Source organism: Mucor mucedo (assembly GCF_025094135.1).
Source record: "Mucor mucedo strain NRRL 3635 chromosome Unknown EV154scaffold_156, whole genome shotgun sequence".
In the NCBI taxonomy this organism is placed as follows: domain Eukaryota; kingdom Fungi; phylum Mucoromycota; class Mucoromycetes; order Mucorales; family Mucoraceae; genus Mucor; species Mucor mucedo.
Window position 1 is genome coordinate 1 of NW_026252440.1, and position 25,639 is coordinate 25,639.

A 25,639-nucleotide genomic window follows, 5' to 3' on the forward strand; every position below is an offset into this window, starting at 1 on the left:
AGCCCATGTTATCCTCTGCATCTATCCCCGAAATTATCTGTATCTATGCCCGCTTCCCCAAAGATGTCCCAAACTCAATATGACTAATAATCTGTCTCTGTATATCTGATCCCCGAACCCTTGTTTACCCGACCTGTCAATTAATATAAATAACAGCATGTTTATTTATTCTTATTTCTGTATTCAAGATCTTATCTATTTTTCCTGTTTCTTTGAATAAACCTTTTTCTACCTACATTCCTTTTATATATATATTAATACTAATAGATATATAATTTCTCTTTGCCTTGTCCCTCACCCTAATAATCATTCTGTTCTGCTCTTGCCCCGCCCCGCTCCTGACACAATAGTTTAATTATTCCTAGAATTGTTATCATTAAGAGGCTTCCTGAGAAATATGCCGGCCAACATAAATTACTTTTTCTGAAAGCCCTGGAAATTCTGAACAAGAATATGCTAAAGAGAAAAAAATCGCACCGCAGGGTCGCGAGTAATTGGCTGTCAAAGTTTAAAATATGCTTGCTACGTGCACCTAAAAAAATCTTAAAGCCTAAGCCTGGGCCATTTTTAGCCCTATTAAAAAAATTAAAAAAATGTAGCAATAAAACAAACAGGTACTCGGGTGTCGAACATACACTCTCGTCGATGCATGCTGCTCGCTTTCCCTGTTTGGCCACAGAGGGCATGAAGATTCACTGTTCAAATACTTTATATTGTTGGTATGAATATAATATCGGCAGAAATTGACCAAAGGGTATAAGGGCTTTTTTGGGAATAATTTGCTAGTTCTTGATATTCTTTTACGACGCCGATTTACCTGTAAACATGGTAGGGGTTGATGCTCTATGATGTGGTTTTTTGTGATCGATAAGCTTATACGGTGGACCTCGGAGCTTGAAACATTTTTAATTTTAAACTGTCGGAAGTTCAATTTTTTGGTGTACTTTGGGTGTTCACCAAACAACTTATTTAAAATTTTAAATCTTGATTTTAACAAAAATATTTTGGGTGTTCCCAAGCAAATTATTTTAAAATATTAAAATAAATCCTTTAATTAAAATAAAAAGTCAGAAAAAACAGAAGTTCATTTTGAGAAAATGCTAAACTGTAATTTGTACATGGCACAGAGGCCAATGTTATTTTTTTCTTTCTTGTATTCTTATCAAAATAAACATACTTTACCTTTGCCTCTGCCTATTTGAGAAAGGAACAACCAAAATACTGCTTCTTACTTTATTGATGGTCACCTTGCGAGCAGCCAGACTGGAATTTTTGGACGTGAACGTGGACGTCAAAGTGGACGTGGACGTAGACGTGGACGTGGACGTCAAAGTGGACGTGGACGTGGACGTGGACGTGGACGTCAAAGTGGACGTGGACGTGGACGTGGAAGTTGAAGCCAAAATGAAGATGATTTCGACGGCTGGCAATGCTTCAGGGGATCTGGATGGGGACAAGCGGAGACCTTGTTGCTTATGGAAAGGTATAATGAGCACTTTCATGCTATGGATTCGGCTATGAGCTTGGCGGAAAAAAATGAATTTTTTGACCTTCTTGCGATTGAATTTCATGCAGCAAATGTTGAACGTGCTCCTCGGAGCGACGAACAGTTGAAAAGCAAGTGGTCAAATCTTTTGTAGGATTTCAAACGAAATTACGCCACCCGTGATTCTACTGGACAAGCAGCACCCGCTCGTTCTATCATTTATGACAAATTATATAGCATTCTTAAAGACTTACCTTCATATTTTCCACCTGTCACTTATTCTTCAATTTCAGGGGAGTTTAGAACAAGAATTGAAGATGCTCCTAAGGTTGATGACAATTTGGAGCCTGAGGTTGTTGGTGATCCTAGCCCGAATACTGCCCATACGAACACTGCAGACGATGTGTTAAGTACTGTGGATACCCATCCTGCAACGGCAGGTAATGTACGTTCCGGGAGGATCTTTGCTGTCGGTGAACAAGATCAACCTCCCACTGCAAGACGCAGATTAGATACACCCCGTGTGTCAACAGCCGCCACATCCCCACCAGCAACAACAGCAGCACCATCAGCACCATCAGCACCATCAGCACCATCAGCACCATCAGCACCATCAGCACTATCAGCACCATCAGCACCATCAGCACCAGCACCAACGGCACCAACAGCACGAACAGCACCAGCACCAACAGCAGCACCAGCAACATCAGCAACACCACCATCACCAGCACCAACAGCAACACCAGCAACACCAGCAACACCACCAGCACCAGCATCAACAGCACCAACAGCACCAGCACCAACAGCACCAACAGCACCAACAGCACCACCAGCACGCGCATCGGAGCCCTTTCAACCTACCCAGGTAACAGTAGCTTCGATGTTGCCTTTACCATCGGCGTCTGAACAACGCATCGAGAACAGCATGTTGCGTGTCTTGGACCGCGTGCAACAAACTCAAGCTTTGGAAAGGGACAACCACTTTCAGTCCTTTCTTCAGTATAGTCGGGAGGCCAATGCTGCATTACTTGCACGTAGTGATCGATTGGCAGAACTGTTTGCTTAAAGTAACAGGGAAACAACAAGACTTGTTGATGCGATCCTTCAGGATATGGCCAATGGAAACCAACAGGGTCAAAATAATAATAATAATACTGATCAATCAATATTATAATGATTGTTTTGACTTTGCAGTATATACCTTATTTAGTAATTCGGACTGTTCTTTTTTTTTTTTTTTTGCGCGGCCAAGCGAAGCGCAGGTCGAAGCAACAGACATGTATGAGTATAATAAACACTTACTGAGCTGGGAGGGGCTGTAAGTCCCGACCAACAAGGTACATAAAACATTGAGTGAAAAAAATAATGATTAACATTGAGTGAGCTGGGAGGGGCTGTAAGTCCCGACCAACACGGTACATAAAACATTGAGTGAAAAAAATAATGATTAGCATTGAGTGAGCTGGGAGGGGCTGTAAGTCCCGACCAACACGGTACATAAAACATTGAGTGAAAAAATAATGATTAGCATTGAGTGAGCTGGGAGGGGCTGTAAGTCCCGACCTATACAGTACATAAAACATTGAGTGAAAAAAATAATGATTAGCATTGAGTGAGCTGGGAGGGGCTGTAAGTCCCGACCAACACGGTACATAAAACATTGAGTGAAAAAATAATGATTAGCATTGAGTGAGCTGGGAAGGGCTGTAAGTCCCGACCTACACAGTACATAAAACATTGAGTGAAAAAAATAATGATTAGCATTGAGTGAGCTGGGAGGGGCTGTAAGTCCCGACCTACACAGTACATAAAACATTGAGTGAAAAAAATAATGATAAGCATTGAGTGAGCTGGGAGGGGCTGTAAGTCCCGACCTATACAGTACATAAAACATTGAGTGAAAAAATAATGATTAGCATTGAGTGAGCTGGGAGGGGCTGTAAGTCCCGACCAACACGGTACATAAAACATTGAGTGAAAAAATAATGATTAGCATTGAGTGAGCTGGGAGGGGCTGTAAGTCCCGACCTACACAGTACATAAAACATTGAGTGAAAAAAATAATGATTAGCATTGAGTGAGCTGGGAGGGGCTGTAAGTCCCGACCTACACAGTACATAAAACATTGAGTGAAAAAAATAATGATTAGCATTGAGTGAGCTGGGAGGGGCTGTAAGTCCCGACCAACACGGTACATAAAAGATTGAGTGAAAAAATAATGATTAGCATTAAGTGAGCTGGGAGGGGCTGTAAGTCCCGACCTACACAGTACATAAAACATTGAGTTAAAAAAATAATGATTAACATTGAGTGCGCTGGGAGGGGCTGTAAGTCCCGACCAACACAGTACATAAAAGATTGAGTGAAAAAAAATTATTGATTAGCTGTTTCCGAACTATTGGGTGTCACAACTATAAATAAAAAATAAAAAAGCGTTAACTTTGTTCAGCCCCTTTTTTCACGAACAATAACAAATGTCTAACATTGGTGATCACGAATTTATTCATTTCGATGGAAGTAGTCCCGACGTCGAGGCAGAGCAAGACTCAATGCAGCAGAGTCAGCTAATCCCAGAGGTGGAAGACACTCCAGTCGAATCAACATTCCCAGAGCTCCGAGATTCAGTAACGGTAATAGAAACTCGAACGAAGACCCTGAGATCCAGAATGACGCTACCAGCAACACTGATCCAGAAAGTGAACCAACATCTTCTTCAACAGGTAAAATAGAAAATGAACGCAAAAACAAGTATTCTGAACCTTTTTTTTTTTTTTTTTTTTTTTTTTTTTAGCCAGAGATCATGACCTAAATCGTGCCTATCATGAAAATTTTGAAGAGGCAAATCTTCTTCGTGAGCGTAGAGGTATATACCGTGGAGATGCAACTTCAGATTTTTATGGACGCCATAATTTACAAGGGATGACAGAAAGATGCCCTTATTGCCATGCTATGCTGTTTAAAGAAGAACAAGCGACCAATCAAAAATTTTCTTTTTGCTGCAGTAATGGAAAAGTCAAAATTGATATCGTAGCTATGCCAACCATTCTCATGCAAAAACTTTTGACAGGTGAGCATCCTACCAGTACTGAGTTCAGAAAAAATATCAGAATGTACAATAATGCTTTTGCATTTACCTCATTTGGAGCCGATCACGAGGATGAGATGTTCAGTGGATCAAATCAAGGATCGTTCACGTTCAGAATCCAAGGAGGAACTTACCACCGATCTGCCCCATTAACTGTCAGTGAAGGTAGAAAGCCTGTTTTTGCTCAGGTTTACTTCAGTGATCCTAACTTACGCGTCCAGCAGCATATCGATTTCAATGAAGTTTTGGATCGTCAGTTGGTTGCTCAGTTGAATCAAATGATGGATGACGTATCACCGTATGCCAGTCTTTTTGAAAATGCTAGACAAAGATTTTCGGCAAACACAGTTGATGGCCAAAATGGTGTCAAAGATTTGTATGTTTATGTACGTGGAAACCCTGGACTTGGTCGGCAATACGATGTGCCTATTGCAGACGAAGTTGCAGCATATATTGCGGATGCAACAGTACCGGATGAAATCACGAAAGGTAGTAGAGAAGTCGTCGTCTTTTCAACTGTAAATGGATTTCCCAAAAAAATGAATGACTGTCACAGTTCATACGATTCCTTACATTTTGCATTGATGTTCCCTGGAGGTGATGACGGATGGAACACTAATTTGGAACTGAATTTAGACAATGAGGTCATTCAAAGAAATCAAGAAAGGGATGAGCAGAGTTTAAGCAGTAACCGAATGACACAAAAATCGGTGTCATTAAATCAATTTTACCAGCATCGATTGCAAGTACGACCTGGAGAAACAATGACATGTCATTTTGGTAGATTGTTTCATCTGTATATCGTGGATATGTATTGCAAAATTGAAGGCCGTCGATTGTATTACTTACGTACGAATCAAAGTATTTTACGTTCTGAGTTGTATTCTGGATTAGCGGATGTGCAAGTAGGTGTTGATATGAGTAGAGAATCGATTGGCAAGAGAGTTATTTTACCTTCCAGCCATACAGGCTCGCCAAGGGCCCTACATCAAATGCAACAGGATGCCATGGCTGTTGTTAGAGCGCTGGGAAAGCCAGATTTATTTGTAACAATTACTTGCAATCCAAATTGGAAAGAAATTGTTGATGAGTTGTTACCAGGTGAGGTCCCTTCGGATCGACCCGATTTAATCTGCCGAGTTTTCCGACTTAAAACTAAAAGAAATATTCATCGATATCAAAGATAAAATGATATTCGGAAAAGTTAAGGGCTTAATCCATGTTATTGAGTATCAGAAACGTGGTCTACCCCACGCCCATGTTGTAATCATCCTTGCTGAGTGTTCTAAACTACATACTCCTCGCGATATTGATAAATATATTCTGCTGAAATCCCTGATCCTATTCGTTTTCCTAAGGCCTACAAAACAATTACAAAACATATGATGCATACCCCATGTAGTATCTCTTTAACTGATTCCCATGGTAAAGTAAGAATGTGTCGGGATAACAAAGACAAATCATGCAGTAAACACTTTCCAAAAGATATGTACCACGCAACTGTCATTGATGAAAAGGGGTTTGCAAAATATAGAAGACGCCCCACAAATCTTTTTGTTCTTTTTCCAAATGGGTACCACGCTGATAATCGTTGGGTTGTTCCTCACAACTTATATCTTGCTGTTAAGTACAACACCCACATCAATGTTGAATTTTGTGCTGGAAATCAGGCCATTAAATACCTGTTCAAGTATATTTACAAGGGATCAGATCGGGCACAAATTGCAGTGTTACCTGCTCAGACCACTCCTATCAATATGGCAACCGACACTCCAGCTGTCATTTTACCAGATGACGAACTGGATGAAATAACGAGCTGGTTGAGCGTTCGGTATATATCTACAATAGAAGCATGCTGGCGTATCATGGGTAAACGTACTCATTCGTGTCAGCCTTCGATAAAAGATTGGCTATTCATTTGCCTAATCAGCAGAATGTCACTTTTGTCGAGGGTGCAAGTAATTTCGAAATACAACGGGCCATGGAAAAACAGACAACCTTGACTGCTTATTTTCAGCTAAATCGTGATGATATTTATGCCAGGTCTATTCTTTACAATGATATACCAGCTCATTATGTCCAAGACGCCAAGACCCATTTATGGAAAAGACGACGCAATCACCAGAAGTTTCCTCCAATTGGTAGAATGTACTTCATATCAGCTACTGACATTGAAAGGTACTGTCTGCGATTACTGCTTTTACATGTAAAAGGCGCTACAGGATTCGATCAACTCAAAACCACTGATTCTTATGATGAAGATGGCGTTCGATCGACCGGTACTACCCATTGGGCAACATTTCGAGAAGCAGCACAAGCTCTTAATTTGTTAGAAGATGGAAAAGAGTGGGATAGAGCCATGACTGAAGCTTTTATGCTTTGCTCCAGTTCAGCAAAAATTCGAGAACTTTTTTCTGTTCTTCTTATTTTTAACTTTGTTCCTAACTACAAAGCAATTTGGGACAATCACAGAGATAATCTTTCGGCTGATTTTGAGTACACTTATCGCCAAAGCCTCCCAAACCATGGTGTTGATTCTGAAGGCTGTCCAATTGATTTAAGTGATCAGGATAATGACTATATTACAAATCTGACAATCATTGACATTGCAAATCGATTGCTCAAGAACTACAAGGATATAGCAAATTTTCCTGAATTACCCCAACCCGATCCATCTACCTACAATGCGTATGTTGCAAGGGCTCAAAATTTGTATGATCACGAAATTGGCCAGTATGATGTGGATGATTTAGCAATCAATGTTGTCGTATATGAAGGCCAAGAAAATGGCAGTTTAAATTCGGAGCAACGTGTCATTTATGACGAGATTGTTTCAGCAATCTACAGAAATAGCGATGCTCCATCACAAAGTTCATTCTTTTTTGTTGACGGTCCAGGTGGCACTGGCAAAACATTTCTTTACAATGCTTTGCTTTCAAAAGTACGCTCTGGTGGTGAAGTTGCTTTGGCGTGTGCCTCATCCGGTATTGCTGCTACTTTGCTACCTGGTGGTCGAACAGCCCACTCACTTTTCCAAATACCAATTGATATTGACGAATCATCTGTTTGCAACATCAAGTTACAAGATATTAGTGCTAAAATGATAAGTGACGCCAAACTAATAATTTGGGATGAAGCTCCTATGATGAACAAGATGACGTTCGAATGTGTGAGTCGTCTTTTACAAGAAATAACTGGCAATTACACCCTTCCTTTCGGTGGTAAAGTTGTTGTTTTAGGAGGTGATTTCAGACAAACACTACCAATTGTTCAGTTTGGTTCCCGATCTGATATCATCAATGCGTGTGTGACCAATTCGGTCCTGTTCAGGGACTGCAAGGTCTTGCGGTTATTGAGAAATATGCGGCTAACATCAGATTCTATTCTGGATGACGGTACGCCGTTTCAAGATTATCTTTTGGGAGTGGGTGAGGGTCGTCAGCAGATATACGATCAATATGTGTCAATTCCTGCAACAATTGTATCATACGCTGAATCAATCAAGGATGTTGTTGATAATGTTTTTGGTGATGCATTAAGTGATGAAAATCTGTACCGAAATCGAGATTTCATTGTCAGCAAAGCCATCCTTGCAGCTCACAACACGACAGTTGATGAAATCAATGAATTGGCAACAGAGAAATTACCCGGAATATCTATGGTTTACCTTTCCGACGATTCCATCGAGGAAACCCAAAATTCTGGGTCAGCTAATTTTCCGGTTGAGTCTCTCAATGCAATCAAACCTTCCGGCATGCCTCCACATAAATTAGTATTAAAAAGATTCCAGCCAATTATGTGTCTCAGAAACATCAACCCTGCCGAGGGTCTTTGTAATGGTACAAGACTTATTTGTCGAAATTTTACAAGAAACATAATCGAAGCTGAGATTGCTGTTGGCGATAGAGCAGGTCTCATTGTTTTGATTCCTCGGATCATTTTGATCTCTTCAGATAATGCCAACTTGCCATTCACCCTCCGTCGACGTCAATTTCCAGTGCAACCTGCATTTGGAATGACTATAAACAAATCACAAGGCCAAACTCTTTCTTTTGCAGCCATTTGTCTGATCAAACCCGTTTTCACGCACGGTCAACTTTATGTTGCTTTATCACGGGTTCGTAACCCTGCTAATCTCAAAGTAATCTTACTGAAAGAGCCGCCATTATCAACACTCACAGACAACGTTGTATTTACAGAAGTATTAACTCGAACACAAAATTAAACATAAAATATTCATTATCAATAAAATCTATCTTTATCCCATTTATAAACATTGAGTGGCGTCGGTGGCCCGCTGCAGGCGCGAGATCGCCCCCAGCAGGAACGTAGGTTATTTTTACCGTAGCGAAGCGAAGGTCAAAAAATTACCGAAGTGGGCTGGGGCCGCGATCTCGTAAAAATATATAATTTTGTTACAAACATTACTGGTTTATTGTTGAGGAGGCATATTGTCATGAACCACGTGGTCAATACCTTAATGCATACGCGCATACATACACCCCCGCATAGATCCGCATCTATGTGCAGATCGTATTTGACAGCTCATGTGACCAAACCATCAGACACCACCATGAGCCCGATCACGAGTCATCACCATGGGACCACCCCTCAAGACCAAACCAACATCCGCCACCACCCTCGTCCCATGATCCCGCCACAGTACCTCGCCTCAAGACCTTCCCCAAGGCCTTAACTCCTGACCCTTCACGTTAAGAAGATAGTCCTTAAGACTATCTTTCTTTTATTATAAATACCTTAGATTATTTAGACAAGTACAGATCTTTATCTGATATCTCGTATAACTTATTATTATTATATAAACTTAGCTTTACTACCTTTTCTTGTCTGTCTTCCCGCAAAACCTTATAGCCTTACCTAGTACCTAGCCTTGCCTTGTAAGTATAAAGAGACCTGTCCGCGTGCCTAGTAACATCCGGCTAATTCCTGACACATATAGGGGTTGATGTTGTCCCTTCTAGTTTGACCATTCCGATAGGCGGTGCTGTTGACTGACTGACTAAAACTATATGGCCTAGCAGCAGGCGCATCGCTCGTCACATCGTTCGGCTCATCTTCTACTAATTCCAGAACAGGGTCATTCATCTCAATACACAGATTGTGTAAAATACAACAAGCTGTGATAATACCCACAATATCGCCGGTATCCTTGATGTATATATGTTTGCTGAGGAATCTCCAACGAGAAATCAATATACCAAAAGTTCTTTCAATGGCTATTCGAGTTGACGAATGGATCTTGTTGAACTTTTTTTTAGCCAAAGCATCATCAGATCTTCCAAGGACTTCCGAAGCAGGATAAGGCACAATTATATGGTGCGATAGTGGGTATGCCGAGTCTAAAACATATTTAGTTTTTTTCGAAGATTTTATTCACGCTTATATATTTTACCTGCAAGGATATACCTATTCAAAGGAAAGTATTCTTGGGGGTTTTCCAAGGCAACTGTTGCTATCTCGCTGAGATTGAAAGCAGCAGCATCGTTTGAACGACCTATGTCAAAACGATCAACATCATTGCATACAATCGGACAAATAAATTATTACCTGAATCACCAACCGAAATGTAAGTAAACTTACTCTCATCATCACATACTGCCGTACGTTTCATGGCAAAGTCTCCCTTACAATCCCTCCAATCCTCGGCATGTTCCGTTTTTGATTCAATCACAAAGTTCTTGCCGTCCAAAGCTCGAACAGCTGGTAGACCCCGAACAGTGCGGCCTATACCATTCTCAAAACCATGTTTGATTGCAGCGACACGCTGCTCGTCCTTGGGCCATTCGATAAGATGCTTGAATTTGTTAACAACGGCTTTTACAAAACGTTGCGTAAAGTTTCTGTAACTACCGTGAGAGACTCCTATAGTCAAGTGGGTGCAGCGATAGCCAACGTGACAGTTATCTAAGCGCCAAATTGCACATGAAATCTGGACGTATGGAGGGATAAAGTTTACATCTCTAGAATAAAAAGCGGGATCTCTGCATAGTTCGTTTAGAACCCTTTCGAACGTAGTGCGGTTCATACGGTACATGGCGCGATAGCTGGTTCGTGGATTGTCGTCATCAGTCAAAAAAGGGTGAGAGATGCGGAAGTAATGGTAGTTGGCGAATGAATGGCGATTGTTGACCGGCTCAGTTGGGTATGTTAAATGAGCTTGAATGAGAAAAGGCGTCAACTCAAAGAGACAGGGCGAATCTAGAAACGTGGTCCTATAATAAAGAAACATCTGTTCGTTCAATGCTATTTGACTCTCAATGAGCCGCTGGTATTCAACGAGAACTAAGTTGCGATGGTTGCAAATACGTTGGTAGTAGTAATATAATTTATCGTTGTAAGACATTTTTAGTATTTGTTATGAAAGAAAAGAATTCCCACACAAAATGAGTGATGTGATTTTAGTACTTTTTCGAGTTAAAATGATATTTTAATGTCAGAAAACATTTTTTAAAATTTGACCCCTCCATAGTGGTGGGGTCAAATATTTTTAATTAAAATCAAAATTTTAAAATTTCAAATAATTTGCTTGAGAACACCCCTAACCTTTCAGATGGGATATTAATTTTAAGGAAAATGTGTTTTACCCATCTAAATATTTGTCTCTGCTTAAATTTGTTTTAGGTACCACCTAAAAGCAGATGCACTCTAAGATACTATTTGAAAAAAGAAAAAGCCGTACTCGCTTAAAAGAATGATCATCTAAGTGGAACATTTAAAAGATATCAGGGATTTTTCGCTTTTAACCGGTGCATTGTACGGTCGCCTTGTAATTATCAACCGGCGATTTGACCGATCGGCTTTCAGTTTTCGACCGATAAGTTGACCGGTCGTGAGTCATTTTTTGACCGGTGGGTTGACCGGTCGATGTATACTGCTAAAACATGGCTGGAATGTTCGTTATTTCGAAATGTATTGCACTTTCACGAAAGTCACGATTGCAGAAAGTCAATTATTGTGCCCAAGACTTATTTGTATATTGAGCTGAAAATGTTATGGCTAGAAAAATAAACGCATTTCCAATTTTTTTTTACGCAATCTATGCCATAAACTGAATACAATCATATTTCTGATTGTTCTTCCGCCTAATCACGTGTGCAAGCAGTGTCCAAAAAGGCGAAATTTAATTATTTTGGTTGCTATGAATCTCCTGTGAAGGCTTTCCTAACATAATAATTGCCTGTGTTGAAGTTACCCAACTCCTTCTAAAGTATTTCCTTAAACGTGTCCAGTTTTTATTTTATTTTTTGTACGCATTGAAATCAACCTGACTAAATATTTCAAGACCATGTTTTATATACCAAATCATGCGATGCAAATCATGTCTCATGGAAAAAAATTAATATAACGTGCCCCTAAGCTTGAACAAGATAAACTTTTTAATCTTTTTTAGTTCCAGTTTTATACCCCAAAAATTGTTTTGCTACAAATTCCTGGCAGGCGAAAGGTTGTAGCAATGATTTGAAACATAATATAAAAACAGTTTACATATTTATTTATAAAAATGTTTTTGTGATAGTTATCAAAAATTATTACTGTTAAAATATTAAAGCGGAGTAAAATATGGGACGATTAAATTTATTATCGAAACAAAAACCAACTGACGGTGGGGTTAATAGTAATGGACCAAATATTAACGGTAATGCATACGAATTGATATTTTTGGTATAACTCAGTAATAAATAAATAACCAGAAAATAAGAGAAAGAGAGATTAGCGGCTGTTCGGGCAATTGGGCAATATGTAAGGTTACTGCACGGAACTGAATTATTGGAATTCAGGTCTGAGTGGTAATTGTGTATGTTTCTCAAAATTGAGGTGACTACTCTTCAATTGCATTGAAAAAAAATCAGAGCAGAACTATTGCCGCTTTTTTTTTTGCTCACTGTTTATATCTTGTAAAAAAAAAGGGAGAGTTATTTTCAATTTTTTTGTATATAGAGTCATCACCTGTATAAAAAGCAACAGTGAGACATACTTTCTAGGAGGGTTATCACTTGTATAAAAACAAGTTAGAATAATAATGTCAATATATATATGTTTCAGTGTGAGTGGGTGTGTGTGACAGAAAGGGTACATGTATAAACGATGTTTATGAATATTGTTAAGCTGTTCTTGTTTGTCTTGTTGGTGTGTCGGCAATGGTTGTTGTGACGAAAGAAAACTGAGTGTTTCTGTCTGTTCTTTTAGCTTTGGTTCCGTGCCATTTGCAGTTGGCTTGATTATCTGGGGAAAGAGTAACATTGTTAAGACACTGGTAGTAGTTCTTAAAGGATAAGATGGATATACGTTATTAACACTGATGTGAATAATAAAGTAGTTATGAAAGTGAGTACCCGACTGGAAGTAGTCAACTTAAGAAATCTTATAATATAAATGTTTTAGGATAAGAAGATAATCACCGATGATTTTAAGACGGCGTAACTAATATAAATATAAACTGATTGCCAAGATTAAAAAGAAAAGTATTTATGTTATTATAAACAATATGTTATATACGGTTTTAATAATAAAGAGAATCGAGTCGAGTGTGAAATATGAACTTTAAGTTAAATGTTTTATGAAAACTATAGACTTAAGATAAACAAGAAGTATGAAAGTTGAGGGAAACAGAAAGGAGCCAATTACACATTATTAAGAAACTAGATTTTTAGTCTAGATAAAACTGAAGAAGTATTTATTCAGAAAAAAGGGGGCGTATTTATAGGAAAGATCCTATCATGTGTAACAGCAAGTCAATTTAGATAAGCTGCAACAACATAGTCAAACATGGTGTCACAAAGCAATTGATGGAAGACTTCAGCTTCAGCCCGACAATTTTGTTCAACCAAAGAAAACAGGATAATAATGTAGGCGGTTCTTGAATACACAATAACCGCTACTCTGGAATTGTTTCGAATAATTTCGGCAATATGATTCAGGTTACTGGAAGCCACATTTGGAAGTACTTGATCAAAAGTATTATTCATTGTTGCTACACTTCTAGTCTGCTTGACATAGACTGGCATAGCCTATCACGAATAAAGGGATAATAAATAATCTGAAATATATAAAGATATGGGGGAGGATGGCATATACCTCTTACGAAAGCCTCGTTGAACAAGTGTCTATTCCTAAATGCTCTAAAGTAAATAAATTGTTATTGATTACATCCGGTATAAATACATTTGTGTTGCTATCAGGTTAAAAAAGTTTTGAGAAAATCAATTCATAAGAGAGACAGCTACCAACTCCGTAAGGCCTTCGGTAAAATCAAGTAAATCAATATTAACGTACTAGGCTTTAACGAAGCGTACATTGTTTGGACGTCTTCGTCTAGTGCTCCCAGATCAAAAAGACAAGTGTCATTTATTTCAAATTTCTGGTAGTTGATTGAATGCAATTAGTCATTACTGGTCGAATCATAATGTTGAACGCGTTCTGCAGCAGTACATGCAGTACGTGTACTGTTAATCTTTTTACTCTCCAAGGCTTTTCTTCATTCAGTCGTAAACAGGGTCAAGTACGTGTCATGCACCTCCCTGCAGTTCCATGTTGGGATTTCTTCGTTAGAGTAAAAAAGGTCTGCAGTGAATAAACAATGTGAATTCAAATTGCTATTTTGAAACATGAACTTCAAACAACCACGATAGTATTCAAATAAACGCGGTCGAGACACAAGTCCACACAAGAAGATTGACAAACAATCATACTTGGTAATAATACTCGGATATTCTAAGTGGATATCTACATGGAGCATGTTTACACCAGCAAGGAAGGCATCGATAGCGTAAAATGTGTGAGTCTCATAGTCGCAAATGATCTCTGTTGGATGGAATACGCGCACCGGCATCTCTCTTTCGTTTAATATTTCCCTCCGGTTTTTGGAATGAATAAAATATTTTGTTTTTATTAAGAAACAGTATATAACTCGTACTTGACGAGACGAGGAATGACGCCATTGAAATCCTGTGCTTGTCCCAAATGGAGAAATTTTTCTAATCTGGCAGGATACGGGAATTTACTAATATCTTGAAATATCTTTCTTGTACCGTTCCAAAAAAAAAAGTTGGATTTTTGATATTGTTATGCGACAAATCGAGCGCATTCCCAATTTTCTTTCTTTTTAAACACCTACTAAAGTGCAATACACCTTTTCGGGTTTGCACCTGTTAAAACTACTTTTTTTCCTCTTTTTGTTATCCTCAAATCTGTGACCTCTTAGTAGGCGCAATTAACTCAATCTCTTCTGTAAATTTCCCAATTTCTTTAATTTCAGTGACTGTATTATACGTCAATTACTATAAATAGCCATCCATAAGACCTCTCCTCAATAAAAATCCTCATCTATTATTTTACTAGTATTTCAACACTTTGACTTATTAGTTTTATATATTATTCAGCTCTATTATCATTCTGATTGATCCCTTGATTACATTTTTATCATTGTATCTTGTATTTATAAGCATATAAGCTATACTTAAATCCATTTATTTTCTAACAGTTCAGCTTCTGATTAAACTAGCTGTGGTGCTCACTCAACTCGCAATTATAAAAACCTTCTTTACTAAACTCTATTTTTTTAAAAGAAATACTTTTTATTCCACCAATACTACTCGCATACTCTTATTTCAATATAAAAGACCAAAAAAAATTACAATGTTGTAGCTCCCTGTACCAGATGTCAAAGCAGGAGTCGTAATGGGACAGTCATGCGTGAGGCGATCACTACCAGGATGAACTGAATATAATGGAATTTTAATTGTGTGATATGCTTGCATGGACAAGATGGCATACTCTCCTTCTCCATGGACTTGATCCAATGCCACGTATCTGCAACCACCGACGGACTTTATGAAACTAAACATATCGTGTCTATATCTTGCATGTGCTGGATGGACAACGTGATCAAATAGGCTCCACATTAATCTGGTTGTTGCCAGTAAAGCACCGTCTTCCATGTCATGGTCTGCGACCCATAATCCTGTGTACCCATCAAAGCCAATATTCATTGCGAGATCTAATACGACATTATCATTTGGGATGGTTTCCCAATCAATGTCTATAATGTTTTCTCGGACAATGGCACAAACATCCTCTCCATCTGAGCCGTGATATTTGATGCCTTGCTTAAAACCATAGCCATGAGAAAAGAAGAAGAATCCTTGGAACTGCTGCATATTTTCATTATGGATGATTTCTCTCATGATATCAACGATCTCTACTAGAAATGCCTCTGGAATAAACACACCAGAATAGGCGAATGTGCCTTGGGCCGTACGCTTTCTAAACATTTCGTCTCTTGCATTGACAGGGAACAAGTGCGGAGTATCCGTACCTTGTCGAAGAGCGGGGAGTAGGACATTGCTAACAAAGTTTTCTTTTGTTGCTTGATCAACCCTTAAATTTTGTTTGTTTCTGATATCACGAGGACCTCTCATTCTCGGAAAGAAGACGTACAACTAGATTTATCGTTAGGTTTTTTTTTTTTTTTTTTTTGGTTGCAAGTAAAAATAGGTATGGATAGATGCTTACGTTAAATCTGGAAGAATGACCAATTTTAGCAATACTAATGTTTTGGATTTTATTGCGAGTAGTACCAGGAAAGAAGGGAGATACCTTGGATGTAAATGTGTTGTAAGGGTCCAAGTTCAAACTGATGGAAGCACCAAAAACAGTGTGAGTATAGTCCGTCCATACGCCAATCATGGGAATGTCAACAGTGAAACCTGAATTTTTGTCCTGTCTTTGCAGCACATGATTTTGAAGTTGAGGAACAATGCCCACGTTCTGGGGATTACCCTCTGCATTTGTATGAACACCACACAATTTTAAATTAATGTAATCGTTCATTCTGTTGGTACGATGCAAGTGGTTGCTCATGTTATTAAATTCTTCGATATCAGCAATTATTTTATCTGTAGCAGCATCAGTAGCAGGCGCAGGAGTACGACGAGTAGGACGAGTAGCAGCAGGACGAGCAGGACTGGGACGAGTAGGACGGGTAGGGCGAGTAGCAGCAGGACGAACCGGCGGGGGACGAGTAGATCGAGTAGGACGAGCACGAGTAGGAGGAGAAGTAGCAGGATTGCCGGTATCTGCGACCCATAGACATGAACCATTTGTTTTTTAGAATCGTATATATCAAAAATAAAGATAGTAGTTACATTGTCGTTTAAAGAATCCTCTTCATTTGGGGGTTGTTGCTCATCTGGATACAGTTCTTCATACGTAATTGGTGCAAGAATTTCACGTACACGATTGTGGTCTATGGGACGAGCAGGAGTAGGACTGGAAATGGTCATATCCTCGAGCTATAGGCATGGACCATTTTTTTTTAGAATTGTATGTATAAAAAATGAATAATTATAGTACTTACATTGTCGTTTAAAGAATCTACTTCATTTGGGGGTTGTTGCTCATCTGGATACTGTTCTTCATAAGTGAATGGTGCAAGAATTCGACGTACACGATCGTGGTCTATAGACTGTGTTTAGATTGTGCTTTAATTTTATCGTCAGTTTGGATACTTACGGCTTTCTCGGTCTGTCATTTTATTTACTTCAAGAAAAAGAAAGGGGTACTTAAAGAGTGTTTATAATGAAGTAGAGGAAAGAAGAAAAAAAACATAGGTTCTATACCTTTACTGATGATGATACATTGGCAGCATGTCGGTTGTTACTGATTATGTCATTATCAATATGCCTAAAGAAAATTACAGGTTTTATTTGGGGGTACATAATATCTGTCACAGAGATAAAAAAAGATCCTACAAACAGCATGTACCTTGTGTAAGAGCGTAATATAACACCATGGTACTCATACGATTGTATAGTAAACAAGTATATAAAGATTTTTTTTTTGGAATTGATACAGTGGATTATACATCATTGTAAATATGAAGCCAGTGTCGACGCGTATTTTGCATACACACTGTTCCCACCTTTTTTTTTTTAAAAAAAAAATGGGGCGACAGGGCTGAGTATATGAATTACCAAAAGGAGATTATTTTTTAAAAATAAAAATAAAAAGTGTACTTTTCTCTCTTTTTTTCATTCGCTCATTCTTTTTATAAAAATAAAAAAAACTTTTAAAGAATACTACCCTGGATACTATTGACGTGTTTGTTGAAGACACGGTGTAAGCAGTGATTTTAGCTGTCAGTAACACAAGACGAGTTGGTTTTATTCAACAGCCTTGGTTTTTTTTTAAAAAAAAGAAAAGGGGCAAGTAGCAAGTTCCATGGTGGACAGGTAGAGTAATGAATGGTGCTATATACATGGATAGAAATGAATGAAAGAATGAATACACAATAAAGAGTTTAAACGAGCCACCAACAAGTGCAAGGAAGAATAAAGTCGATATCCGTGTTTGCGTGTGCCGAGTAGAGTATGACACTTGGGAATTGCCATTGCTAGTCAAGTGCTTTTGACGACACCATTTCAAGACCAATTGTAAATGTAGATAACGAGTCAGCATAAGTCGACAGGACTGGATAGCGGGGGATCATGATGGAATAACAAGTATGGACGAGAGAAAACGAGTAGACGATGGATAGATAAAACCCAGAGTTAGGGAGGAATAGAGTGTACCTGCATTTATGTGGATACCATAGGAAGGGAACAGGTAATGAACAAAAAAGTCATGGATAAATGGGATAGAAGTGTAACTACAAAACAAATGATTATTGGATGATGATAGTCAAAACAAGTGTATGGGTTTTTCTATTAATAAATCAATGTTTATAAAGAATATTGCGTTCGTTATTGTTGACTTTAGTAAAGACAAAGGCACTTTTTTTTTAATCCTTTATGAAACACGCCATCTCTTTTTCATATTAAAAATGTTTAATTCTTCCCGCTCAACTCTGGATTACTTTAGCACTATTGGTTTGACGAATACTGGTAACACCTGCTTTATGAATGCACCACTTCAGGTAAGCATGTCGATATATCCAACAATAGGCTAATAGTGTAGTGTTTGTTTTCTATTATACCATTACGAAAGGCCATCTTAAACAATACCTTGGTTTTGGAACCTGATAATAGCACAGTTGTGAAAAGATTGAACGATATTCCGGTTCCAATGAAGGAAATGTGGAAGGGCAAGGTTGGTAAGTAACACATCAATGAAAAAAAAAGGAGAAGAGAAGAATGACTCAATAAATGATATGACTAGTGGTGAGAGATCTTGTTGTAGTCTTTACTGGTATGAACAGTCGTCGTCGGGTGTTTACCCCTCCCCGAATGTTGGCTGCTAAACAGAATAACAGGTCTGGCCTAAATGCTTTTTTCACGCGAGCACAGTCTGTGATGGGAAACAGCCATCCTGGTACCGAAACACCCAATCCTACAACCCCTCCTCCTCCTCTTGACCAAATCATGGATGTTGACAATATCCAAAACGATGATGCTGCTGGTTAGTACGTATATGACAAAGTTTAAAAAAGATGAACTCATTGTTTGTTGGATATTCTGTCAGAATTTTTCAGATTCATTCTAGATTCCATCCAGGTAGCAGTGGTAGAAGCTGATCAGACTTTGGTGCCTTTCAAGTCGTCCTACATTGCAAACGAGGTTATTCCTGTAGAATATGAGGATGTAAACGTCATTGTAGATGATGTAGTTGGTAATAACTTTCCAGTCAATTTTTTCACTGGCCATGATATGACGAAGATGGGACCCATTGTTTGTTTCACTCCCACTGTAAGTGCATGTTGCGATTATTATTCTGCCTGTCTAAATTGACCCTCTAATTTTTTTGTGTGTTTTGTTTAGTACCGATATAGTGGCACACCCAGACTGAGAATGAACATTCCACCTAGTTCTGGTGGTGTAGTTGAACAACATTTATATCATTTGCATGCAGTTGTGATGTTTGTCTCCGAGGGACATTATATTTCATATATTCGTGACCATACAAACAGTCAATGGTGGGAGTATAATGATACTACTGTGCAAAAGGTGAACTCTCGAAAGATACGTGGAGTTATTAAACTGTTGATTTATATCCGTCGTCAACTGTTGAATAATTTTATTGCTGTAAATTATTAAAAATATGAAACTATACTTGTAACATTTAACTCCAACTTTATATTTCACCCTCGACTTGAATCTCTTTATCAAAACTATAAGATATTGTTTATAATGACATGATTACTTTTCTTTGTAACCTTGGGAATCTTGTTAAAGAAAATAACATTGATGAACGAAACAGATGTAGATATTTATTTTTATATATAGGAAAAAAAAAAAGAAGAGAAATAAAAGCAAAAAGAGAGCAAAGCAAAAAGAGAGAAAAGCAAAAAGAGAGAAAAGCAAAAAGAGAGAAAAGCAAAAGAGAGAAAAGCAAAAAGAGAAAAGTACAGAAGGAGAGAGAAGGAGAAAAGCGAAAAGAGAGAGTCATTGTCTGATGGATCTTGGTATGAGACGAAAGACGAGTTTGCTATTATCGATTTTGAATTTGCTATCTTCAGCAACGGACGGCATAATACGCAAGGTTGCAAAGAACCTTCTTTCCAGAACATCATGGAATGCTTTAGCCTCAGCCTCTCTCCCTACCATAAACATGTTTGCTATAAAATAAATGTAGGCATGTCGAATAAGGACATTACGTATGGTTCCAAAAGCAACCCCATCCACATACGTATCGGCAACGTCAACAATACGTAATGTGGGTACCGGGAACACGAAACGAAAGTAATTACGACATGTGTCCACGGTCGAACGGCGGAGGGTCACTATTGGTTGATTTGCACTGTTTATGGTAGCCTTGTTGAAGATGCTTGAAGTGTTTTCGAAATCACGCAAAACTACACGATCCACCTCCATATAGTTTTTAGACGTTTTTAGTACTGCCCAAATGTCTCTGACATAATACTCCACCACTCGTGTTGCCAGATCCTCGTCCACAGCTTCGGCATTGAAGAACATGTCAACAAGTTCCACAAGCTCGTTCGTCATGTTTTGGTAATATTCAGGTTCATATCGCAGACCAGCTGGAATTTCAGGAAGAGTGGGTCGAACAGGACGAGCAGGAACAGGACGAGTTTGACGACGAGGAGTGGGAGTAGGAGACGCAGGACGAGTAGGAGAAGCAGGACGAGTAGGAGGAGGAGGACGAGTAGGAGGAGCGGAGCAGGACGAGTAGATGGAGCAGGACGAGTAGGTGGAGTAGGACGAGTAGGAGGAGCAGGACGAGTAGGTGGAGGAGGAGTGGCAGTGGCAGTAGGAGCAGGTGTAGGTGTAGGTGTGGTGGGTGGAGCAGGAGTGGAAGATCTTGATACTCGACGAGGAGTAGCAGAGCCAGGAGCAAAGGTGGGTCGAGGAATACTCGTAGCACGGGGAGTAGGTGTACGAGAAGTAGGAATAGCAGGAGAGGGTCTTGGTTGAGCAGTAGGTGTTGTTTGTCTTTCACTTGACGATGATTCCAGCTCATATATATCATCATCCACAGCCGTGTCAGAAAGTGATTGTGAATCAGCTTCATCATCGGCTTCAGGTGATTGTTGTTCGAGTTCAGGTTCATCTGGTGCTACGGGAGATGGTGGGGCGGCGGTGGTGGTAAGAGGTGGAGTTGATGGGGCAGTGGTGGTAGTGGTAGGAGGAGGAGGAGGTGGTGGTGCTGGTGTAGCTGAAGAAGTGGGTTGTTGTTGAGTATGAAGAGAATTATAATCAACAGCTTCAGCGGTGAGAGGTCTTGTCCAAGTCGTTACGTTGGTGGAGCAATTGTAATACACCTCATGGTTGTGCGCAACAGACCAAGTAACCTCCCAGTGAGGTGGTAAACCTCGTTCCAACAAATTCATCACGTCACGAATGGTGACTCCTCCATTACCACCTGGAGATGTTGGCTCCTCTGAACCCCTGGTACGACTTGTTTGGAGGAATGCCTGGATGACAGAACCAGCAAACACACCAGCGTAAAAAGTTCGGTAACATAAGGCATCAGTGTCTTCAAAATTCTCTTCCAACAACGCAAGGTTGTTACGAACCACCTGCTCGTTAGTTGATTGACGAAATTGCCCGATGTTTGCTATTCAATGATTGTGTCAACATGATAAAATCATTCAATGTCTTTATATTTTTTTACTTACCAAGGATGGTTCTTACCATATTTCGGGGAATGATGATATCAGGGAATTGAGATTGGAGAGAAACTAATTTTTTCAAAGAAGATTTAACGTTAGCTTTTTTTTTGATGTGTTGAATGTATAGTACACTATCTTACTATCGTAAGTAGAAATGATTATGGTTTTAGTTGGTTGTTGTTGGTTTTTGTTGGTTTTTTTTTTAAGAAAAGGAAAATAAGTATCAGGTTGAAAGAGGAATAGGACAGAATAAATCGTGTGAGTACTTATATCATTGCAAACGAGTTTTATCAAGTCAAAACATTTAACAATAAGTCAAGATTTTGTCCTGTTGTGGGGCAATTTACTTGACAATGAGTCAAAGCATGAATTAAATTAATAACAAAATAAATTTCCTTTTTTATCAGTACTAGGTGAAATGCATGAATCGTCCATTACGACTTTTACTACGGCTACATAATTCTATATTTGGGATCGTATGTTATTCATTACAGACAACAAATAAATGATCACCTATTATGTTCTAATGCCAATTACACTTGACAAACAAGTATGCATCTTTTACAGTAACCATTGCATGATCTGATAAATAAGTGTCTCCTAATACTAAATATCTATTAGAATACTCATGCTCCCAATCCACTGATATGGGACAACGTTAACTGGAAACAATTCTAAAAAGTAGTATTCATTTAACCCAAGGCGTAAAACAAACTATAGATCTATTCCAAAACCAGAAAGGTTGACTCATCATTAAAACTCGGGAGAGTTGTGCAATATAAAAATGATTCATTATTTTATAGCAGCAACATTCTTTTAAGTCTATTTTTACCTCTAATAAAGATATAGTTGTATCTGTGTATTTCTCAAGTGTATTATTTTTGTCAAATACCAAATATACATTGACTATTTAAATGATGTCGTATGATTACATAAATCATTATACAGGAAAAAAAGGGGGTTTTGAAGGGGGGCGAGATACTACATACGTGATATTGTGTACAATCAGGGATACCCCCACTTAAAAAGTTGATTGTCTGTGCAAATCCTCAAATAAAGAAATTGTCGGTAAAGACCCAAATATAGCAAAAGACCGCTTCCTCAACCCTACTGTGCACGTCTTTAAATTACTCCTTACGCAATTGCAAAATACAAGTGGGAGACACTTTGACTGTTGGATTTGGGGTTGGTAATGGTAATAGAGTTGGGGAGGTGTCACTCTTCACAAGTTGCTTTCATTTCCTTTTTTTTTTTTTACTAGTGTTCATGACTTGTTTCAGTGTTGTTCTTGGAGAATGGGTGTGCCATGACTAACGAGTATTTTGCAAGAGTGCCACTACTTTATGACGGTTGTTGACTTGATTCTACTTTTCATTTGTTTATACAATGTCAATGTGAAGGTGTCTTTGAACAAGAAAAAAAAAAGATAATCATAAAGTGGGGTTACCACCAAAAAAAAAAACCAGTTCCCCTGATATATTTAAAAAAAGGCACTCGATGTGTACCAAAAAAAAAATGCACACCAAGATCGACGCTGTGGGCTTGATGATTGGAGAAAAAAAAAGTGTTTATACTTTCTCCTGAACGTATCGTAAAGATAAATCATGCAAAATGCCTATATTGAAAACTAATGTGATTCATTGTTTTACAATCGGTATAAAAGCAATGGAATTGGATTACCTTTATTCCGTTCTTTATTATTATCCTTTAATAAATCCTATTTCCTTTTACAAAAAACTCAATTCAATAAAATGCCATTCAACAGTGGTAAGACCATTTTTTTTAATTGGAAAGAATGAAATATGTGTCCTAATTTCATTCCTCTTTTTTTTTTCCCCCGTAGCTATTCCTACCAACTCTTCTTCCAGCAAGAAAGCTCATGCAGGATCATCAACCAAAAAGGTCAAGTCAACCACGAGCAAGAAGGTCATGTTTGAAAAGCCTGAATTCAAGGTTGACAACATGCCCTCCATCTCCATGTCCAATTCGCCCACCAACATACCTCTGCCAACAACATCACCTATGCCAACAACATCACCTATGCCAACAAATTTATCTATGCCACCTATGCCCCATGCCACCACAATGTCTGTCCTTTCTGATGATGATGACGCTATGGATATATGCGATGAGCATTCTATGAAAAGAACTATGCCTATGCCAGAGTCACCAGCTGCCAAAAGACAAAGGCCAACCATGACAACACCACCTGCCGATATTGTTTTCGGAAAGGCTTTGTATCGAAGCCTTAATCAAGGCATGGTGGCTCGTTTGGATGCTTTGCGTGCTGTGTTTCCTTTGAACGAACAAGCACCCATCCTTGTTTTACGTTATTACGTATCTGACATTTGGTCCATGTTGCAGTCCAGCAGCAAGTACGTCCCCGTGGATCTGGTGGAAATGTCTGATTTCGAAGACGCCTTTTCCATTTTGAAATTGGCTGAAAGAGATGACAGCGGTCAGGTTCGGGTAAAGATCCAAAATGTTCAGGTTGATACCGGCTTCCAGTACTTTTGCTTGGTCTTTCCTGTTCCTGACGACCGACCTTTGGCATTGGCTCATGCCATAGTGAATGGCAGAGTCCAAAATCCATTCAAAAAGGTTGGTATCAGGCGGGAATATGTGTATTATATGGCCAGCGTGATGATGGATGGCCGAGGTAAGGAGGCTACTGACTTTCATCAATTACTCCAGCGGGCCATTTTTGATACTTTTCGTATCATCCCATAGATTGGAGCTGATGGTAAATTTGTTGTAGTGAAAGGCAAGCTGCTCTTTGCCCTTATTCTTTCAGGTTGTCTGGAATAGTTTTTTTTTATAATAAACAATCTCTTTTTCTTTTATAAATAATAAAGAAGAAACATTTCTTTTTTTAAATGATACTCAGGTGAGTATTTAATAAAGTCTTAAAAAAAATCTTTTCTTTTTCTTTTCATAAACCTACAGCCCACTACACATTACTACGGATAGCTGGCTGTTTAAGCTGTAAAGCAGCTCGTTAGAACAGCTGATTTATAAATACATTGAATCATTTCAGCGATGCATCAGTTACGACCCAAATAAATAGACATACAGACTTTACGACTTGTTGCTTGAAAATAAAAAAAAAGGGTACATCATCACGCTGTATTGGACAAGTGACGAGTCTTTAAACACTGGGTTATAAGATTAGTCCTTTTACATTGTTGTTGTTATGATCGTGCCACGTAGATGCATTAATTTTGGTATTTCTTTGTCGGCACCTTGTCATCTACGTGTCAGCCATCAATCATCAAGTCTGTCATAAATAAGTAATGACTTATTAAACTTTGTCATTGTTTATTTTTATGCTAAATAATCATGCACTATTTTCATAAATTATTTGGACACTCGTGGAAAAAAATTGCTCACTTTTTTCAATCTCAGCACACTTTTTTATTTTTTTTTGCTCACTTCCAGGAATTGTTTTTGCACAGTGTGTACGAATTATTTTAGAGTGGATTTTCATTTTAACAAGTTTCGAACTTGGACTCACAATACCGGCAAATACCTTTGAAGTCGCTTATCACGACATTTTCGCATGCTTCAGTGATTCTGATGTTCAAAGTTTCGGCCTCCAACAGTTTTTCATGTTTCAATCTACTGTTAACAACAAACCATTACTGCTCAATAGGGTTTAATTCAGGGCAATAAGGTGGTAGATACAAACACCCTTACCCACAATTTTCGAGAAACTTTTTAATATTATCTGAGGTATGTACGGGCGCATTATCCATGATAATGTAATGCCCTTTGAATTCCTCATGACTATCCATCACATCGATAGTGCTGGCAATAAAATTGAAGTAATGTCTCGTAACAGTACCAATACTTTTCTGCATTTTACTTCCAACCGTCTTTCGTTTCTTAGAAGCTGCAGAATAGGGTAGCCTTATCCTAACATTGACAATGCCATACGGGGATATAGCACCGGATATTATCGAAGTCTTCGCTCGTGTCAGGT

General features: G+C 38.7%; 6 protein-coding genes across 6 annotated transcripts; 2 read left to right on the forward strand and 4 right to left on the reverse strand.

The window, feature by feature from the left end:
* Positions 1-33: 33 nt before the first annotated feature.
* EV154DRAFT_486744 (uncharacterized protein) lies at positions 34-686 on the reverse strand (the record flags this gene model as incomplete). The annotated part of the gene is made up of 3 exons (XM_051598888.1): positions 34-133; positions 237-240; positions 419-686. 3 exons carry the CDS (start codon positions 684-686, stop codon positions 34-36), a joined length of 372 nt encoding a protein of 123 aa, XP_051452153.1.
* Positions 687-13,324: 12,638 nt separating this feature from the next.
* Positions 13,325-14,421, reverse strand: EV154DRAFT_486745 (uncharacterized protein; the record flags this gene model as incomplete). Its single annotated transcript, XM_051598889.1, has 3 exons — positions 13,325-13,600; positions 13,675-13,711; positions 14,096-14,421. 3 exons carry the CDS (start codon positions 14,419-14,421, stop codon positions 13,325-13,327), a joined length of 639 nt encoding a protein of 212 aa, XP_051452154.1.
* A 668-nt stretch (positions 14,422-15,089) lies between these two features.
* Positions 15,090-17,121, reverse strand: EV154DRAFT_486746 (uncharacterized protein; the record flags this gene model as incomplete). Its single annotated transcript, XM_051598890.1, has 6 exons — positions 15,090-15,142; positions 15,247-16,030; positions 16,104-16,666; positions 16,822-16,882; positions 16,948-17,048; positions 17,103-17,121. 6 exons carry the CDS (start codon positions 17,119-17,121, stop codon positions 15,090-15,092), a joined length of 1,581 nt encoding a protein of 526 aa, XP_051452155.1.
* A 1,290-nt stretch (positions 17,122-18,411) lies between these two features.
* On the forward strand, positions 18,412-19,621 carry EV154DRAFT_486747 (uncharacterized protein; the record flags this gene model as incomplete). Its single annotated transcript, XM_051598891.1, has 5 exons — positions 18,412-18,504; positions 18,576-18,681; positions 18,747-18,986; positions 19,050-19,273; positions 19,346-19,621. 5 exons carry the CDS (start codon positions 18,412-18,414, stop codon positions 19,619-19,621), a joined length of 939 nt encoding a protein of 312 aa, XP_051452156.1.
* A 348-nt stretch (positions 19,622-19,969) lies between these two features.
* On the reverse strand, positions 19,970-22,965 carry EV154DRAFT_555885 (uncharacterized protein; the record flags this gene model as incomplete). The annotated part of the gene is made up of 5 exons (XM_051605309.1): positions 19,970-20,518; positions 20,563-21,602; positions 21,664-21,726; positions 22,559-22,563; positions 22,916-22,965. The coding sequence occupies 5 exons, from the start codon at positions 22,963-22,965 to the stop codon at positions 19,970-19,972; spliced, it is 1,707 nt and encodes a 568-aa protein (XP_051452157.1).
* A 443-nt stretch (positions 22,966-23,408) lies between these two features.
* Positions 23,409-24,387, forward strand: EV154DRAFT_569555 (uncharacterized protein; the record flags this gene model as incomplete). The annotated part of the gene is made up of 2 exons (XM_051606146.1): positions 23,409-23,424; positions 23,501-24,387. The coding sequence occupies 2 exons, from the start codon at positions 23,409-23,411 to the stop codon at positions 24,385-24,387; spliced, it is 903 nt and encodes a 300-aa protein (XP_051452158.1).
* Positions 24,388-25,639: the final 1,252 nt, after the last annotated feature.